Source organism: Solanum lycopersicum, chromosome 11 (genome assembly GCF_036512215.1).
Source record: "Solanum lycopersicum chromosome 11, SLM_r2.1".
NCBI classification, from domain to species: domain Eukaryota; kingdom Viridiplantae; phylum Streptophyta; class Magnoliopsida; order Solanales; family Solanaceae; genus Solanum; species Solanum lycopersicum.
Window position 1 is genome coordinate 39,704,547 of NC_090810.1, and position 12,921 is coordinate 39,717,467.

The following is a 12,921-nucleotide window of genomic DNA, read 5'->3' on the forward strand; positions in this document are numbered from 1 at the left end:
AACTCAGAGGAACTTCAAAAAGGTGGGAGTTACTGAATAATAGCTTATACAAACAGAATCTATCAGGAAACTATATTCCCAATTTAGAAGTGATTTCCTAAAGGTTTCCCGGAGGACGAAAACGTGCAATAATTGAGGAGCCCCAAAACAATTATTTGTATTGAATATTGAGGCACGCGGAAGACTAAGCATCTAAGATAGATTAGCAGCGCTGGGATCGATATCAGAAGTAACATGCCATCTATGCACACTAACAAATGAGTCCACTAATCATATTTTATTCAAATGTGATTACTAAGCTACAGCATGGAGAAAGCTATTACAATGTCAAGGATACAATATATCATCCCCAAGATGGAAGCATGAACTGGATTGAGCACATGAATACAAAATCATAAGAAAAGCACTAGATGAAGTATACATTACCACTCTCGCAGGAAGTGTGTATCTCATATAGAAAGAAAGGAACCAAATGATCTTTCAGAAAAAAAAAGACCAGTCCACAGACCATTGTAAGACAAGTAATATAGGAGGTGGTGTACAAATTGTTGGATATTTTGTAATATAAAGTTCTTAAATTGAATAATTACATTTGTTCGTGAAAGAACATGATTATTATGAAAAGTAATTTCTTCATGAAAGAACATGACTTTTATAAAAAGTCATGTGTTCATGAAAGCACGTGACTCTTATGAAGAGTCATTTATTAGTATCTAAAAATATAAAGACTCTGCAAAAGTAGTTTGTAACACCCTACAAAATTTTTAGCTAACTCAAAACATCCTTTGTTGTGAGTAGGATTTTACTTAGGAATTTAAAATTTCATAAGTGTTAAGGTCACTAGATGTATCACCTTGAGTTTCAAGATGAACTAAAGGGAGTTCATTGAAGTCATTCCTAAGTTCCGTTAAGGTTCGGATTAACTTCAAACAACCATAACCTTTAGTACATGATGCGTTAGTTGACCCATAAGATGTCAAATAAAATTTCTTTGAATTATATTTCCAACTCCACTACATTTGCTAAATTTCAAGCTCGTATGAGGGAGATATGCCCGTTTGAAGTTGGGCTGTCCAAATAAGAACAGTTACCCAAAAATAGTGAGGGGTATTTTGATCTTTTCCTTACCCAATAAGATTTAATTCATTTTCAGTGAGGTTTTAGAGGTCTAATAAGATTAGGTTCATTTTTATAATCTTAATATACACCTGGGTTTTAGTTGAGAGGTCAAGAAGAGGACAAAATAGAAGAAAAGTCAAGGTTTCGTCAATGTCTTAAGGTATTGTTACAGATTTTTGCAATGATTTTGATCCCTAAGAGGTTTATGAGCTTCCACAGTATTGAGTTTTTTTACCCACATGTCAATAATGTTATTTTCAGTGTTAAATTCGTTATAGAAAGTTGAAGGTTTGATGTTCTTGAATTGTGTTCTTGAAATTTGCTCTCATTCTTTATTTTAGTTGTGTTTGATTAGATTCTTGTGTACATGTATTGAGTTTCAAAATCTAAAGAGAAATTGAGAAAAATAGTCGAATTTAGGTGTAGGGGTTAGAAAATGAGGAAGAAAAAAGCGGACAAAAACAAGTTTCAGGTTCGTGACGCGTCGCAGACTTGTTCCTCAATAGTGTAATTTTTCTCTCTGCGTCGCGGAGATATCGCAGACTCCATTGTCTCAAATATTATTTTTACCAAACATTTTAACTCATCTCCACATCACGGACTTGCTCTCCAGACGGTGTTTTCAACCATTTCCCATGATTAACTATCTAAAACACTTTTAATCATCACAAGATCTTTTCTACCATAAATAATAATCTTTAATTCATAATTCAAATTCAAGGTAGAGCTAAGAGTTAAGTCTTGAGATTTCTTTCAAACATTTTAAGGAAAGTCTCTTTGAGTCTTTTGAGGAGTCTTCTACAATTTCTGATAACTTGTTTCAAGACTCGAGCAAGTGAGTATTAGAACAAGGCGAATGTATTTATGAGTCTACATTATATACGAGATCCTTCATATCACAAATCATAACTCTTGAATCCATAATTCAAATTAAGCAAGAGTTAAGAGTAGAGTTCAAAAAAGTCTTGAGTTCAATTGTGAATCCTTTGAGATCAGCTGTTTATTTGAGCTAAGTTTTGACAAAATTTAAGTATGAGAACGGGAAGAGTAATATACATGAGTTTCAATATTGTATGTAGACCCTTGAGTCGAGTCGTTCACGCCCATGAATTCACATCTTTAAGAGGAGTAGTATCTTCAAGTTCTAAGTCTTGAGTTCCTAATACATTTGGAGATTTTATTCCTAATCATGGGGCTGTACATATTGTTTTATAGAAAAATAATTTCGAAAAGAGTTTGTTTTATTTTAAAGGTATTTTTGACTTTTAGGAGTCGCCACTTAATTTTTTAAGGAAAATTAAGAAAACTCATTTCCAAAACAACTTAAACAGAAAAAATCGTTTTGAAAATATTTTAGGGGGTTCGGGATTCATATTAGTGTCTTAGGAAGGTGTTGAAGGCACCTAAGACGCTCCGTTTAACACGGTTTTCTGGTGATTAACTTATTTGACTATTTTATTATTTTACGATTTTGAAGTTGAACCTTTATTAGAATTTTAGTTGGACAAATTTACAAGTTTTGCAACCTTTGTATTTTAAGATTTAGTTAAAGCTAAACTTTTTAAACTTTAATTCTAAGCGACTTTCAACTTCGAACATCCTTAAAGTTTCAAATTTTTTAGTTTCGAGTTTGATAAAGCAAAAGGCATTTGATGGGGGGTTTGGAGTTTTTCTAACTCTAAAAACTAATAATAAACCACGGGAAAGCGTATGAAGCAAATAAAGGGGGAAGGGAGAGAGAGAGAGATTTTTTGGGTCCAAAATCGGGTTCTGTTCGCCTTGACCGAGTTTTGGACCCACCTGTTTTTGGGTTTCGACCCATTTTTGACCTGTCCTAATCTAAACATACAAAATAAGATACGAGAAAGTAAAGCAACAAGGGCTTATGCCCATTACAAATAAATACAAAATGCAAAATAAGGAAATGTCTAAATGATTTCTTCAAATTCTTCAATCTTCGCGACATTTCAAATGTTTGCACGCCCAACTTATGGTCGGTTGGTCCAGTGAAAGAATTTTGAGTCTTCATGGCTCCCTCGGAATGATGGAGGACAAGAGTTTCTAACAAACTCAGACAGTTTGCATGCATAAAGATAAGAACGATGATTAGCAACACTCATATAACGAAACCAAAGTAAATACAAGGAATGCCAAGATCACATCCCGAATAGTTATAACGCCTCACTTTAGACTAAGACAATGGTGACTATATAGAGAGACAGATCATAATGGGCTTAATAAATCAAACCACACCATTTATCACATGACAGCTGCTTAACAATTATTCTTTAACAATGACAACTATAAGATATGCAGCATAAAAGAGCTAACAGCTTGGTTATTCATTTCATACTTTGGTTAGCATATGAAATAAATAAATTGCAAGATAAACCCAAATGACCTCAAATATTCTCCTACAAGGTTTAGAATAGGGTAATCATGCACGTAAGGTATGTAAATCACCTTTCTACGAAAAGGATTTTAACAAAACTAAAGAACACACACGACTTCATACTTCAGCAAGAAACAGAACAAATCACGGAGTTGCTTAAGTTGCTAAATAGCTAAAACGCGAATGCAGCCTTGAAACCTTTGAATATCTAGCAGCAAACCACAGAGATGTTCAACAGAAGAAATGAACTGATCAGGTTACAACTTTTGATACCGCACTAAAAAGACCTACCAATATTAGCAATTATGCTAAAAATGCAGTGGATACGAAGGCCTAGGAGTCGAATAGACAACCATATACCACATTCTGTGACATCTTAATAAACAAGACTTGAATGAAAACAAAGAATCCAAAACAAAAACACATTCTGGGAGGTTGAAACCAAAAAGAGGAACCAAACTGACGTCCTCGTTGTTCTAGAACTCAAGCTCGCGTTTCATGAATACAAGATACTACTGTTGAATCATGCTAACTTGAAATCGCATTTTTAGACGAACTTATAACAGAATCAATCCACGACCAAACATGACGAACTATGATGACTAAGAAAGAAAGAAACTATGGACTGCAGACGAACCCAACCTAGCCGTGATGAACTCATGATAGAAAGGTAAACAACACAAACGGGCAAGCATAACGAAACAAAACTAAAACTAAAAAAAAACAGAACCATCATTGAGACGTCTTGCAGAATCAAATCAACAAACAAGATGTAACGTCTCAAATCACAGCAATACGAACCACGATTCAGACTCCATAAAGAAGACAAAACGGAAGATGTACCTTCTTTGGAGCGGCAAACTGGGACGACGACGAGCAGAAGGCTTCAACACCTCACGCGAAGACTCGAACTCAAACGATATTCAGAGCTCGATGACAACACGAACTCGAACGACACTGGGACCTCTTATGTATATAGTTTGTCGATTCTTTCTTAAGTCGCTAGAAAATTTTTGCTCCCTCAACTTGAAACTTCTTAACAGCTAAAATTTCAACCCTCAAGAATCCAACCAAAATTTTCCAACCGTTCTTCTATATAGACAGAACAAACAGAACCAAATATTCCCTGGAAAAAAAATCCAATCCAAACTTTTAGACGCCGAATTTCTAAACCAAAAATCTCCAACTCTCTGAAAATTTCTAAACCAAAAAACGTCCAACCCCTTTCTTGAAGAAGGAAGGGGTTTATATAGGAGTGAAAAACTAGGGTTTTTGGATTAGGAGAGCGGGAAATTTCAGGCCCATTTCGAATTTCAAACTTGAAATCCTTTTCCCTAAACAGAGCAGCATCCTTTTTCTGAAAAATTCGCCCTATTCTTGAAACGGAAAGGAGGGAGAGACAGTCGAGATTAGCGGTGTGTCCTAGGCGGGCGACGTGGAGTCATCTGGAGCTAACAAGGACGAAGGAGGACACTTTTCGCGTCGTCTTGCACACTGCAGAGTCGCGCGACAGCTGCAGTGCAGGTTTCCGTTGCAGCCTTGATACCTCCACGCACTGGAGAGGGAAGGGGGCTAGAGGAGGGAGAGGTCATGTGAGGATTTCGCGTGGAGGGCTTTCCGCTTTTGGGGTCTGTTTTTGCTGTGTTTTTTCTGGGTTTCTGTTCTTTCTGCGTTTTTTGTTCTTTTTCTGGAAATGGCGCCTGGGGGGAAGTTATCGCGTGGGGGATTTGGGGAAGGGGAAGAAGGAGGGGAAAGGGCCGGGTTGGAGCGGGTATGGGCTGGGTTAATATTAAGTTAGTTGGGCTGGGAATAATGGAGTGGGCTGCAGGAGCAATTGGGATGGGCTGAGGAGGACGCAATTGGGTCGGCTGAAGGGGGGGGGGATTGGGTATTTTAAGTTGGTGGGTTGAGGGGGGAATTTGGGCCTGGGGATTTAATTCAGTGGGTGGGGTTATATGTTTGGGCTGAAAATTGGTTTTAAAGGATGGCCAAAATAATTGAACAAAATAACAAAAATAAAAGTAAAATAAAGACTAAACCTTAAAAAGAAAAGGATTTGTATTATTTAATTAACGAGCTCCGCTATTTAGTGACATAATCGTAAAAAGCGATTCAAAAAGTACAATTATAATTTAAATTAGACTAATTTAATAAAACGTTTAAATGTATATTTTGACGGTTTTTGAATAATTAAGATATACTAATTATATACATAATAATGTAAATATGTATATTACCTAAAATTATGACAAAAGTGCTCGAAATAACATAAAATTCATGTATTATATTATTTATTTTTCACAAAATTTATAAAACTAATTAATTAAAATTATTTGGAAAATTTAGGAAGCTCGATAATTAATTTATGCCGCGCGGGTCAAAATTGGGTGTCAACAACTGTCCGTCATTTTACTTGGGTTGATGCAAGCAACTCGAGGAAAATGAAATTGACCGAACCAATTTTGACCAACTCCATTAATTTTTTAAAGGAAGGAATCGACAAAGGGTTTGGGAATTATGGCCGAACCTTGCAAACGAGTCTCCTACATATCTCAGGCTATATGAAAATTCAGGCTACTTGTAGTTCGATAAGCTGGATTTACCGCACGATTTTGAAAGAATCAAAAGCCATCTCGATACCGAATTATGAAGGTACCGAAGCGCTCGAGAATAGAATTTGAGAGCGAATGTTGGAATACAACCAAGTTTTTGATATAGAATCCGCCTACATATCGTTAGACCTTCGGAATCAGGCTGTGTGTAGTTAGACTCGATCAGTGGACAAGGAAATCTATTATGCTAGATAACCTTTGGTTCAGGACAAGTGACAAATTAATGAGTATGAAAAGAAGGCTTGTAACCTCTTAGCCATGAATGTGGCGCGCTTCACACTCATAATTAAGAGCTTACACGGACATAATCTCCAAAACTCTTGGCGCCTTGTCACTCAGATTAGAAACTTGCTTCCGATAAAAACAAAACTTCCGGATGCGAGACAGAAGCTGACAGAACTAAATAAAAACTCGCATGCTTCGAGAGGGGTGGTTCAATCGTGGTGGAAGTCGCTCCTCTGCTCGCATACTAAGAGTTTGGCACTCCTCTTTGGACTGTGTCCCAGTTCGCTTCTAAGAAAAAGTTCCACGTTGTGTCGCATCCCTTCTGATGTCGTCCACACCTGTGGTTTTTTGGAGAATTCATCCTTTCGGATGCTCTCGACAAAGACTGAGATAAAACTCGTCAGCTTAAAATGCAATTAGGATGGGAGATAGTGTCTTTTTACCATGTCGACACTTCATTGCTCTCCTCAATATTCGACGTCGACTCGATCGGTCTGACGTCCAGCAAATAAAGCTTATGCCTTGTGTTTTGCAATTAAATCTTCAATGTACTCTTCCTTGATGCTAAAATAAATAAATAAATGTTGATGCGATATTGATGTCTCTTTTGTCATTATCTTCGATGCTCTTCTTGATGTTTTCTTTTATCAAAATAAGGAATCCGGTTGAGGCCGATGGATAAATATTGCTTTTTCTTTATTCGTGTATGTCCTCTTGCGGAGCATGAATATCTTCCCGCGATACGTAAATTCCCGCGAGATATGAATTTTCTCGCGATGCATAACTTTCAGCGAGGAATAAAATCTTCTTGCGATGTGCAAATTTTAACGAGGCATGAATTCTTCTCGTCGTGCATAATCGTTGACTCGCAATGCATGATTTTCGCAATGCATGACTTTCCGCGATGCATGATTTTCAACGAGGCATGGATCCTTCTCGCGATGCACAAATTCCAGCAAGGTGTAAATTCTTCTCGCGATGTATAAATTTTGATGAGGCATGAAATCTTCTCATCGTGTGTAAATTTCAGTGAGGCATAAAATCTTCTCGTGATGTATAATTTTTGACGAGGCATGAAATCTTCTCGTCGTGCATGATTGTTGCCTCGCAATGCATGATTTTCTGCGATGCATGATTTTCGCGATGCATGATTCCGCGATGCATGATTCTTCAGCGTATGAATTCCGCGATGCATGACTTTTCCGCGATGCATGATTTTTCGCGATGCATGATTTTCAACGAGGCATGGATCTTTCTCGCGATGCACAAATTCCAGCGAGGTGTAAATTCTTCTCGTGATGTATAAATTTTGACGAGGCATGAAATCTTCTCGTCATGTCTAAATTTCAGCGAGGCATAAAATCTTCTCGCGATGTATAATTTTTGATGAGGCATGAAATCTTCTCGTCGTGTCTAAATTTCAGCGAGGCATAAAATCTTCTCGCGATGTATAATTTTAGATGAGGCATGAAATCTTCTCGTCGTGCATGATTGTTGCCTCGCAATGCATGATTTTCCGCGATGCATGATTCTTCAGTGTATAAATTCCGCAATGCATGATTCTTCAGCAGTATATGACTTCCGCGATGCATGACTTTTCCGCGATGCATGATTCTTCAGTGTATGAACTCCGCGATGCATGAATATTTGTATCGCCTCCGTGGATAATAACGGCAAGGCGATCTCCAAACAATATATCGACTTGATCGATAATGATAAAATAATAATAGCATAAGCATCTCTTCTGAGGTAATGCATTGTCTTGATCGACAATAATCATCTTGCTTTGATAACGCAATGCAGATAGCGTCCTCTACAGAAATCGTGAAATTCCTTGCTGAGATTCCCATTTGATTCACCTTTGAATCTGGCCAGGCACTTTGTAAATTTCATATATTGGGGAATGACTTGAAATAAACAAACACATTCACAAGCATCTTGACATAAACGATATGAAATGCTTCCTGCTTTTAATAAAATCACTAGTTTTGGAGATAGTTTTCTCCTCTTTGGGAGCTCTCCGTACTCATCCGTTGGAAGAATTCGGCCGATTTCGAAGCAAAGCTGTAAACTTGCATCCACAGAAAAATTGTCAGTTTTAAACATACTGATCTGTGTCGATCCCTTCGGTTGTTTGCTCCTTGTCTTGATATCTCCGGTTGATTTCCCAATTTCCTGACTCTTGATAGATAAGAAAATATCTTATGCCAAAACAGATGAAATATAAAAGGGAAATTTTAAGAGAAACAAGAAATTTTTAAGAAGTAGTATCTTGAAAAAGTCACTGCCAGGTCATGTCATATCAGGCTTTTCGAGCTCCTTTGAATCTGACACTTGCTGATGAGTTTTAGAGGCATTCCGGACTTGTAGGGAAGACCCATTATGAAATTTTGAGGCCATCCTCAAAATTTCTATCCCAGTTTACTATCTTGCTCATATTTCCATTGTAACCGAACAGATCGCGGAATTTTTTAGATATTCTCAAAAATTCTGTCCCAGTCGCAAATCTTGAAATGTCTTTTTGTTTGACTTGCTGAAGAGGAGACTTCTTCTGGAGAATCTTTGAGTCCCCCTCAAAAATTCTGTCCCTGTTCTACTGTAAAGGGGAATAGAAATCTTACGAGAGATATGACTGAGCCCTTGTGGCGCCTACGTATCCCGTTGAGGCAGGAATCAGGTCAAACGTAGTTCCCCTTAAAGGTTAACAAGCATAAAATTTACAAAGAAAACCGACCGAGGCCGACAATGGCCGCCTACGTATCTCATTCTTAAGAATTCAGGTCGAACGTAGTTCAGATACAAAGAAATAATAAAGGGGGTAAATGGGGTGATCGAAGCCGACATAGGCCACCTACGCATCTCGTTCTCGAGAATTCAGGTCAGACGTAGTTCGTTACAAAAGAGATAAGAAATCAAATTTAACAAATAAAAGGAAACAGAAGGATTACAAGTAAATGATAGAAAATACAAAATGAAACTTCACGCGTAGTATCTCTTGACAGCATCTGAGTTGATAGGCTTGGGCCATACAGTGCCATCCATCTCGGACAGGACCAAAGCACCTCCAGATAGTACTTTACGAACCATGTAGGGACCTTGCCAATTTGGTGCGAACTTTCCTTTGTATTCGTCTTAATGAGGAAAAATACGCTTAAGGACCAACTGACCAACTTCAAAATTTCTGGCTCTTACTCTTTTGTGGAAAGCGCGAGTCATTCTCTGTCTATACAACTGGCCATGGCAAACGGCGACCATTCTCTTCTCATCAATCAAAGCTAGTTGATCAATCCGTTTGCTAACCCACTCAATGTTACTCAATTCGGCTTCTTGGATGATCCTCAATGATGGTATGTCGACTTCAACAGGCACGACTGCCTCTGTTCCATAGACTAGCAAGTATGGAGTAGCACCAGTCGAGGTTCTGACCGTGGTCCGGTAACCTAGTAGAGCATATGGAAACATTTCGTGCCAACCTCACTGTTTGTCAATCATTTTCCTCAAAATCTTTTTGATGTTCTTGTTGGCGGCCTCTACAGCTCCGTTCATTTGAGGGTGATAAGCAGTTGACCTTCGGTGAATAATCTTAAATTGTTCACATATCTCTTTCATCAGATGACTGTTGAGATTTGCACCGTTATCAGTAATGATGGATTCTGGAACTCCAAATCTGCATATCAGATTGTTGCGGACAAAATCGGCCACCACTTTCTTGGTTACCGACTTGTAAGAGGCTTCTTCCACCCACTCGGTCAAATAACTAATGGCAACCAAAATGAACATGTGTCCATTAGAAGCGGCTGGCTCTATAGGACCGATGACATCCATTCCCCAAGCTACAAATGGCCAAGGCAAACTCATAGCATTAAGTTCGTGAGGTGGCACCCGTATCAGATCGCCGTGCACTTGACATTTGTGGCATTTTTGCACGAATTTGCAACAGTCATTCTCCATAGTCATCAAGAAATAACCAGCTCGAAGAACCTTTCTTGCCAAAGTAAGCCCATTCATGTGTGTACCGCAAACTCCAGCATGTATCTGTTCAATAAGCCTCACAGCTTCAGCAGCATCTACACATCTTAAAAGACCCAAATCTGGAGTCCTTCTATACAGGACCTCTTCACTTACGAAGAAATTAAGAGCCATGCGGCGTATCGACTTCTTCTGACCAGATGTAGCATCTTCTGGATATGTCCCAGACTCCAAATATCTCTTTATGTCAAAATACCAAGGCAAACCGTCTGGTTCTGATTCAATGTGTGAACAATGGACTGGATGTTCCTTCAAATCTATATTCAGTGAATCGATGTAATCAGTATTCGGATGTTTAATCATTGAAGCGATGGTGGCAAGAGCATCAACTAATTCATTATGTATTTTGGGAGTATGTCTGAACTCGATCTTGCGAAACCTTTTGCACAGATTTTGCACACATTGTACGTCCGATATAATTTTTGGGTTCTTCACAGCCCATTCTCCTTGAACCTGATGAATCAAGAGGTCTGAATCTCCAATAACCAGTAACTCGTAAACATTCATGTCAATGGCCATTTTCAAACCAAGGATACAAGCTTCGTATTTAGCCATGTTGTTTGTGCAGTTGAATCGCAGTTTGGCTGCCATAGGATAGTGCTGACCAGATTATGATACCAAGACTACTCCAACACCTTACCTTGGTGATTCGCCGCTCCGTCAAACAATAATCTCCAACTTGGATACGCTTCAAAGATATCTTCACCCACAAATGACACTTCCTCATCGTGAAAGTAAGTCTTGAGTGGCTCATATTCTTCGTCAACGGGATTTTCTGCAAGATGATCAGCCAGAGCTTGTGCCTTTATTGCCTTCTGAGTCACATACACGATATCAAACTCGCTCAACAGCATTTGCCATTTAGCTAACTTTCCGGTCGACATTGCTTTCTGGAAGATGTACTTCAATGGATCCATTCTGGAAATGAGATATGTAGTAACGATGACAAATAGTGTCTCAGCTTCTGGGCAAGCCACGTCAGAGCACAACATGTCCTCTCCAGCAAAGTGTTGCAAGATTCGTACGGAGTAAATTTCTTGCTTATGTAGTAGATAGCCTTTTCCTTCTTCCCTGTCTCGTTGTGTTGACCAAGTACACATCCAAAGGCACTATCTGAAACAGACAAATACAGCAACAAAGGACTCCCTTCTCGTGGCGGAACCAATACTGGTGGGTTAGACAAATAGCTCTTGATAGCGTCGAAAGCAGTTTGGCACTCTTCAGTCCACTTAGTCGGGGCGTCTTTCTTCAGCAACTTGAAAATAGGCTCACACACCACTGTTGATTGTGCTATAAACCGGCTGATATAGTTTAACCTCCCTAAGAAACTCATCACTTGTTTTCTCGTCTTCGGCGGAGGTAATTCTTGAATCGCTTTAATATTGGAAGGGTCGAGCTCAATACCTCTTCTGCTGACTATAAACCCCAACAACTTCCCAGCTGGGACTCCAAAAGCACATTTGGCGGGATTTAGCTTCAAGTTGTACCGACGCAAACGTTCAAAGAATTTTCTCAAGAGTGTCAAATGATCCGAACTCTCACGGGATTCGATTATGACATCGTCCACGTACACTTCAATCTCTTTATGGATCATGTCATGGAAGATAGTCGTTATGGCTCTCACGTAAGTAGCACCGGCGTTCTTGAGGCCGAACGACATTACCCTGTAGTGATATACGCCCCAAGGCGTAATGAATGCTGTTTTTTCCGCGTCTTCTTCATCCATCAAAATTTGGTGATACCCTGCGTAACAATCCACAAATGACTGCATCTCATGTTTGGCACAGTTGTCAATCAAAATATGGATATTCGGCAACAGAAAATTATCCTTTGGACTAGCCTTGTTGAGATCTCTGTAATCAACACAAATCCTAATTTTTCCATCTTTTTTGGCGACCGAAACGACATTGGCCAACCAGGTTTGATATTGCGTTACTTCCACCAATCGAGACTCTATCTGCTTGGTGATTTCTTCCTTAATCTTCAAACTCAATTCAGGCTTGAATTTCCGAGTCTTTTGCTTCACCGATTTGAACCCTGGGTTGATGGGTAGCTTATGAGATACGACATCAGTACTCAACCCCTGCATATCACCGACTTCCCAAACGAACATATCACTGTATTTGGCAAGCAGATGAACCAGGCTCTCCTTTTGAGTTTTATTCAGATAGGTGTTGATCTTAACCTCTTTGACACATTCCGAATCTCCCAAATTCACTGTCTCCGTCTCCTCCAGATTCGGTTTATGTTGATTCTCGAACTGTCAAAATTCTTCTGCAACATAGTCTGGTTCCCCACTTTCTTCATAGTCATCAACCTCATCATTATTTGTCTCATTTTGCTCATTTAGCTCATGACATGACAGGACATTAGCAGGTTTGTAACTTACGTTACTGAAATCATAAATAGACAAAATTAGGAAGGTAAAATATAACGATCAATTAAATTAACAAAGTCAAAATAAGGAGGCTTTCATTCAAATCAAAATGCAAACTTGGGTCATGGCACAGGGCCGTGTCTCCCTTTTTAAACATCACGACGAAA

At 38.8% G+C, this 12,921-nt stretch overlaps 2 protein-coding genes across 2 annotated transcripts; both read right to left on the reverse strand.

Annotated features, from left to right (window-relative positions):
- Window positions 1-9,327: 9,327 nt before the first annotated feature.
- LOC138339401 (uncharacterized) lies at window positions 9,328-9,810 on the reverse strand. Its single transcript, XM_069290996.1, has 2 exons — window positions 9,516-9,810; window positions 9,328-9,467 (listed from the first exon to the last, which is right to left on the reverse strand). The coding sequence occupies exons 1-2, from the start codon at window positions 9,808-9,810 to the stop codon at window positions 9,328-9,330; spliced, it is 435 nt and encodes a 144-aa protein (XP_069147097.1).
- A 12-nt stretch (window positions 9,811-9,822) lies between these two features.
- On the reverse strand, window positions 9,823-11,261 carry LOC138339402 (uncharacterized). The gene is made up of 3 exons (XM_069290997.1): window positions 11,018-11,261; window positions 10,070-10,961; window positions 9,823-9,964 (listed from the first exon to the last, which is right to left on the reverse strand). Exons 1-3 carry the CDS (start codon window positions 11,259-11,261, stop codon window positions 9,823-9,825), a joined length of 1,278 nt encoding a protein of 425 aa, XP_069147098.1.
- Between the last annotated feature and the right edge of the window lie 1,660 nt (window positions 11,262-12,921).